The following is a 7,575-nucleotide window of genomic DNA, read 5'->3' on the forward strand; positions in this document are numbered from 1 at the left end:
TGTCATTGGGTACAATGTGGATGTAGCTGGAGGATATTATGTTAAGTGAAGTACATGAAGCATAGAAAGACAAACATCACAATCTCACAAAGGTAACTGGAGAAAGACAATTTTAGAGAAGTGGAGAGAACAGTGGCTGCCAACGATGAGTGTCACAGGAGAGAGTGGACAGGAGGGGAAGCCCAGCTCCAGGAAGAGTGGCACACAATGTGAATACAATCAACAGCAGTGACTTGTATGTCTCAGGAATGGATCTGCTAATTACTACAAATTGATCAGAACTCAATGTATACAAGAATAATGTCACAATTTTTGTATCTCAAAATTAGAAGTTGTTTGAAAAGCAAGCAAATAAGTAAATAGTTCTACGTCTGTCCTGGACAACTAACGCGTTCCTAGGATATTTTCTTCATGTGGCAAAAGGAGGTACTTTTTGTTTATGAAATAAAAAACACAGTCCCTTGACTTTGTTCACTCAGCATGTGATATTTAAATATTTTTGTGACCCAGGATAATTTTATCTTGTTTTTCATGTCATTGGTTTTGTGGCTAATTACAAACAGAGATTGTTCTATAATTTCATTGGTGAATTGTTGTATTTTGTCTGTTATTCTTTTATTATTATTATTATTATTATTATTATTATTACTTTTAAAGTAAGTGGAGATAATGTGGCTATGAAAATCTTCCTAAACCACCTAGATACACATTTCAAAAATCTACATTGACAACAATATATGTGCACTCATTTTTATATCAGCACAATTTGTAATAGCTAAATCTTGGAAATAGCACAAATGCCCGTCAACCAAGAAATGGATAAAACATGCTGTAGTCTTTTTATACAGTGGAGTACTACTCAGCAATGAAGGGGCTGGGGAGATGGCTCAGTAGAATAAGCGCTTGCCTGGCAAGCACAAGGACCTGAGTTCAATCCCCAGTTCCGAAAACAAAACAAAACAAACAATAAAAAGGATAAACTGGAGACTTTCATAGGTAAATGGATACAACTCGAGTCTATACTCATAACTGAAATAAATTAGACTCAATTGTCTCCCTAGTGTGAAAAGCTGAAAGAGTAAATAAGATGCTATAAACAGATATCTATTCTGGCAATAATGTCATGTTAGCCTGCCAAAGTTTTTCTTCCTTTTCAAAATTGTTTCAATGATTTTGGGTCTTTTGGATTTTCATATCAATTTTAGAAAAGGCTTCCAATAAAAAACCTGGAATTTTCATTAGAATTAGGTTATTAGGGCCATTGAGATAGTTCACAGTCTAAAGCGCCTGCTTAGGCAATCTTAAGCAACTGCTCAGGGACCACAGTTCAATCCACAGCACCCCAGGTTGTGCCAGCTCTGCCCCCCAGGGTGGGCTGAGCCAGCCACAAAAAAAAAAAAAGAATTAGATTATTAGATCAATTTTTGGAAAATTGTTACTTCAAGTATTTCCCCTTAAAATGTTTCTTGAAATCGTTAATTTCTCACCATTGCTTTTCTCCATTTCTCTATACAATTTTTAAAATTTTGTGCAATTTATCACTATTTCACATTTTGATACTATTGTACACAATGCGTTTTGTTTTGTTTGTCACCATGAAGTGGAAGTATGGTTGCTTTTCAATAATCTTTATTTCATTAAAAAATCTATGTTGAGAATTATATATTCATATGGAATTAATGTGACATACATGTATTGATAAATGAGTGAAAACATAGGAATATTTAAATAAAACATTTTAAGATGGGCACCAACATGAAAGCTCACCTCTACCTCTGAAATGACAGTTGGCATCAGGCCATATGTGCCGAGTGTATGGACATCTTTGCATATACTGAAATTTGTTGATTTTGTAATTAAATTAGCACCTCAATTAAGTGTGAAGAATCATCATCTGTACTGTTTTTTTTTTCAACTCAGTTTTTATTTTTGAAAAAAATTCTTGGCATCATTGCAACAATGTTGAAAATGTTTATGAAATTCTACTCAAGGAGTCATGGGCCTTCCATACCTTTGGCATTCATACTAGTACATTAAAATCTTCTCTTAAAAGGATAAAAGTGAAAATTAGGGCTCAGAAAACTCAATGACATGTACAAAAGTCACAGCTGAATATCTCTTTATATTTATGATTACCTAATTTGCACACATATAAAACATAATTTATGCCTAACAAAGGAGTCTGACTTCTTGCTACACATAATTACATAAAGAGTTCTTTATTTCTGAGTACAGTATTAGAGAAGTGGTTAGTGTTTTAGATGCAAAGTTCCTGCAGTAAGGTTGAGCAGAAACAAGGGACAGAAGTGAATGATATAGCAATGGCCCCTGGGGTCAGGAAATCAACCATTATCCATCGTTCACTTCTATCAAGTTGGTCTTTGAGGTTATGCACCTCTGGGATCATAACCATAGAGAAATACCTGGCACTTGAGCTATGGAGCACAAGGTACAGAGAGACAATAGATGTCAGCCTATGACCACATCTTTCATCAGTGTAGGGAACAATACGGGAGCATCCCCTCAGAGATGATCCTTCTGGACCAGGAGACCATCCACTCCATTAATCAGTCTACCCTCCTGGAAGGCAGATTTCTACCTTCAATATCCAGGTGAGATGCTGAACAACAGTTCTCTTGAATGGAAGTCTTTTAGCTAATGCTTTGAGTGGGTGGGTAAATATGCATTACTAGCATTTCATCCTGGGAAGAAATGAAGAGAGAAGAAGTTATAGAAATGGAAAACAAGTACCTGCTGCCACTTTCCCTTTATGCAGTCTCCTGATGCTTGTACTTCTACACACCCAATGTTTTTTGTGTTGGTCTCATAGAAGGACAACCCATTTCAAAGGACAGGGCCCACTTCTTTCAGAGCAGAAATCTACCCCTTTTATTTATTTTTAAAATCTATTTATTTATGTATCTATTTAATTGTCTAGCATAGAGTCTCAATATGCAGGTTGGACTCATAGTGATACTCATGTCTCAGCCTCCTCAACACTGGAGTTACAGGCATGTGCCACCATACTCGGTTTTGGTGACCAGCATGGCATGTGGCCGGCATGGCATGTGGTACTGGGGATCAAACCCAGGTCCTTGCACTTGCCAGGCAGGTGCTCAGAACATCGAGCTATTTCACCATCCCTACCCCTTTAAAAGTACAATGGATAATACACATATTTTCAAAGATTAGAATAATTGTAAAAAGTTGGTGAGTTTTTGAGTGTATTATCTCAGAAGCCATAAGCAAGAATGAGAGACTACATGGCCTTACAAGACAAATTTGTTTTTCACAGTTCTTCGATTTGGCATCCAAAGATTTCAGTAGTTCCCCAAGGAGTTCTTGGTTGCAACAGATGGTAGAAAATGCTGCTGCTTCTGTCCATAATTTTATTCTTTTCACCCCATCTTTTTGCATCAGGTTCTTAAAAAATATGAGTGTTAGAAATCAAACAGCTGCCTCGGAATTCCTTCTCCTGGGACTGACAGATGATCCGAAGCTGCAGTTTCTCATTTTCAGCCTGTTCTTGTCCATGTACCTGGTCACCTTTCTAGGAAACCTGCTCATCATCCTGGCTGTCGTCTCTGACTCCCACCTCCACACCCCCATGTACTTCTTCCTTTCTAATCTGTCATTTAATGACATCTGTTTGAGCACAACCACGGTCCCAAAGATGCTGGTTAACATCGAAACACAGGATCATAGCATCACTTATGCAGGGTGCCTCTCTCAGCTCTGCTGTTTCTTGATTTTTAGTGGCTTGGAAAATTGTCTTCTTGTGGTAATGGCCTATGACCGCTATGTGGCCATTTGTCACCCTCTGAGGTACACAGTCATCATGAAGCCTCAACTCTGTGTCTTGCTCGTTCTACTCTCCCTACTCATCACCTCCATGCATGCCCTGCTCCACACTCTGATGGTGCTGCGGCTGTCCTTCTGCACAGACCCGGAAATTCCCCACTTCTTCTGTGAACTTGCTCACGTCATCAAAATCGCCTGTTCTGATGCCTTCATTAATAACCTTCTGATATATTCTGTGGCTGGCCTGTTTGCTAGTGCTCCTCTTTTTGGAATCATTTTTTCTTACATTCACATCGTGTCGTCTATCTTGAAGATGCCATCCTTGGGAGGAAAGTACAAAGCCTTCTCCACTTGTGGGTCTCATCTCTCCATTGTCTCCTTGTTCTATGGGACTGGATTTGGAGTGTACATCAGCTCTGCACTGATGGAATCATCCAGGAGGGCTTCAGTGGCTCCAGTGATGTACTCTGTTGTCACTCAGATGCTTAACCCCTTTATCTATAGTTTGAGGAACAGGGACATGAACAATGCTCTGAGGAAGCACATCAGTGTGATAATCTGTGCTATAGGATGAGTTGTCTTTATTTTTGGGCTTGAGTAGGAAGAAAATGACAAGATTTATGGTGTGTCAATGTGCTGTCTTTCTCTCACTACACTTTTTAAAAATGAGTAAACAGTGTGATGAGTGATAAGGTGTATTTAACTTACCTTCAACTCCAAAATTGTTTGAAGTCTAATAGTGAAATTTAAGACATGATTCCATATTATAAATATAATTTCTTAAAAAAGTAAATATAATTTCTTTGCTCAAGTTACACAGAGACCGAACCTGCATCTGTGCTTCTAATTTAGCAGGTTTTTGGGTGGTGGCATAGTTTCCAAAGAAGGTGAGTTGAAAAGGTGGACATGGTAGGAATAGTATTTAAATGAATCTGTGTTTATGTATAGATAATGATTTCCACTTGGTTGTATAGTTAGCACTATGTGAATTTCATTCTACAATGAGCCCTACTTTGAATATCCATGGCTTATGAAGCAGACACTGAGCAAAGTTACTCATCAGTGGTTTGAAATAATTGTGTGATCTCTGAAATTGATTGGGGAAGATGCCTGCAGTTTTTCTAAGAAAAAGAAACTCAACATTAATAAATTCAATAAAGATAGATACTTCCATTACAAGGAGTTCAGAGATAAGCAATACATTAGAATATAGAGCTGGCCTTCATTCAAATCTCTTTGAGATGTCTTTACCATAGAGCATTAGATGACTGGACAAAATACTGGGCTTGTACCAGAGGCAGAGAACTCAGGATCCTTCCCTTAGTGCATTAATGTTTAATGTTTCCATGTGTTCATCATTCTTCATCTCTGTAATGAACTGAATGTACCCCTCATGATATATCCAGATCCTGTCCCTATAGAACATGATTATCTTATACGATACATGGGTTAATCTCACCTGTGTGGGAAGAGGGGATTTAAGAGGAGGTAATACAACAACTATTCTTAATTTTCTGTTCTTGTTTTGAAATTTTATACCATTTTTATTGTTCTATGTTGTTTTGTTTTTGTCTTTGTTCTTGTTATTAGTTTTTTTATCTTTTCCTCTCTGAAATAAAAAAAAGGAGGAGATTTTTTAGGTTATCTTGGTGGACTTTAAATGTGATCATGTTTCATTAGATGACAGACAAAAGAGTATAAAGGATGCATTTTAATTGTGGAGACAGATATTTCATTGATTCAGCCATTATTGATCACCAATACTGTGATGTGCCAAGCAATGAAGGAGAGGCTCTTTTGCCCCCCATTTGGCTACTTCATTCTGCTTTATATCAAAGTCTTGGATTCTGCTTCAAGAGGAGCTGTCTCCAAAACCTTCAGCAATAGCCAGGCATGGTGGTACATATCTGTAATCTCAGGACTTGGGAAGCTGAGGCAGGAGGATTGAAGCAAGGTTTAGGCCAGCCTGGAATACATAGTGAGTTCAAGGCCAGGCTGTATTATAAAGTGAGATCCTGTCTTGATGAGACTTGAAAAATTTGATATTAGTACATGTTTGTGGTAATAATGTTTGCATTCTTAAAGCAGGGTTGGTATTTGTACATGTTAATGCAATGAAATTTTCATGATTATTTATTTATTTTTGTGTTTGGTACAGGGTCTACAGGGTTTTACTACACAGATTGGACTCGTAGTGATCCTCCTGTTTTCAGCCTCCTAAGCACTGGGATTATAGGCACATACCAACACGCTCTCAGTGCACCTCAAGGGTGGGAACAGCACAGCACACAGGGGACAGAATGCATGGCAAGCCAGGGACAGAACCACTGGCCCCTGCATCTGCCTAAGCAGGCATTTTAGTCTGTTGAGCAATCTGGCCAGCCCCACAATTATTTTTATCTTTGAACATTCTCTTCAATATCTTCTGAAACATAATTTTATGTCTGGGGTGAAATTACTGGCCATGACAGAGAAACTTGTCATATATTGTTATGTCCAAAGTTTTCCTAAGTTATTGAAACAATTACCTTCCTATTAGATATTGCTGTTTTTAAACATCATTTCCCAAATACTTTCACTTATTCTGAAAATCTAATGCTTATAAAACAACACTAATTCACCCTTCTTTTATTATGAGGCTGAGAATCATTTGCCATATCATTGTCATTTATTTTACTTTCTTGTGATATAAACTTTTCAGACATTTGCACTGAGTTGCTATCTTTTAAAAAGTTGATAATATTTCTGTCATCTAATTGGGATAGTGATTTTTGGATTTTACACACGTTGCTAATTCAGCCATTAGAAGTGAATCTATTTTTCATGTGCTTTACAGTACTTATTAGGTGCTCACAATTTTTATTTTTAATATGATTTAATTTCTCAAGTTTTTCCTCCTCGTCTAAACTCAGTAAATATGGAAAACTTCATACTGAAATTCTAAAAAAAGAGTGAAATATCAATTAAATTAAACATTTGGCTCATTTTTATTACAGAGACTATAGTATGCAAAAGGAGATGCATATTTACTGATTCTTGCATAAAATTATCCCCAAATGATTTCATTTTCAAGTGTATTGACAATACTACTGCCTGGATGTGTGTGTGTGTGTGTGTGTGTGTGTGTGTGAATCTATCTATATTTCTCTGCTACTTTGAGTTTAAAGGTAATGATAGTCTTCTAGTATTATATATAAGGGCAGATATTACTCTAAAGATACCTAGGAGAAAGGGTATTTGAATCTCTTGAAAAAATAAGATGTGCTATATCAGTATGGAGATTCCTTAAAAAGCAAGGCTTGGTGATAATGCAATCTTGGAAACAACCCAAATGCCGATCAACTGAAGAATGAATAAAAGATAGATATTTTTACACAATGGAGTATTATTCAGCTATAAAAAGATAAATTTGAGGATTTTGTAGATACATGGCTGCAGCTAAAGAGTTTATTGGTAAGTAAATAAATCATATCCGCATGTGCAAACATCATATCTTGCTGGTGTGAGAACTTGAAAGAATAACAAAAATCTAAAGGTACAAAAGGTACTGTGAAGGGGAGAGAAATTCTTCATTGGGAAGGAAAAACTGGGATGAGAAAAAGGACAAATGAAAGAAGTAAGGTGCTGGCAAGATAGCTCAGTGGACTAATGCACCCATTTAGGCAAGTTTAGGCAAGTGCAGGGACAGTGGATCCCTTGCACCACATGCCGTGCCAGTCTCACCCTCAGGGCTCAGCAAGCCAAAGAGTCTGGGCATGGTGGCGCATGCCTGTA

At 37.3% G+C, this 7,575-nt stretch overlaps 1 protein-coding gene across 1 annotated transcript; it reads left to right on the forward strand.

Annotated features, from left to right (window-relative positions):
* The first annotated feature begins 3,391 nt into the window (after positions 1-3,391).
* Positions 3,392-4,375, forward strand: LOC101579558 (olfactory receptor 7G2-like). Its single transcript, XM_004633045.3, has one exon. It carries the CDS (start codon positions 3,434-3,436, stop codon positions 4,373-4,375), a length of 942 nt encoding a protein of 313 aa, XP_004633102.1. The 5' UTR covers positions 3,392-3,433.
* The last annotated feature ends 3,200 nt before the right edge of the window (positions 4,376-7,575 follow it).

Source organism: Octodon degus, unplaced genomic scaffold (assembly GCF_000260255.1).
Source record: "Octodon degus isolate 3935 unplaced genomic scaffold, OctDeg1.0 scaffold00050, whole genome shotgun sequence".
In the NCBI taxonomy this organism is placed as follows: domain Eukaryota; kingdom Metazoa; phylum Chordata; class Mammalia; order Rodentia; family Octodontidae; genus Octodon; species Octodon degus.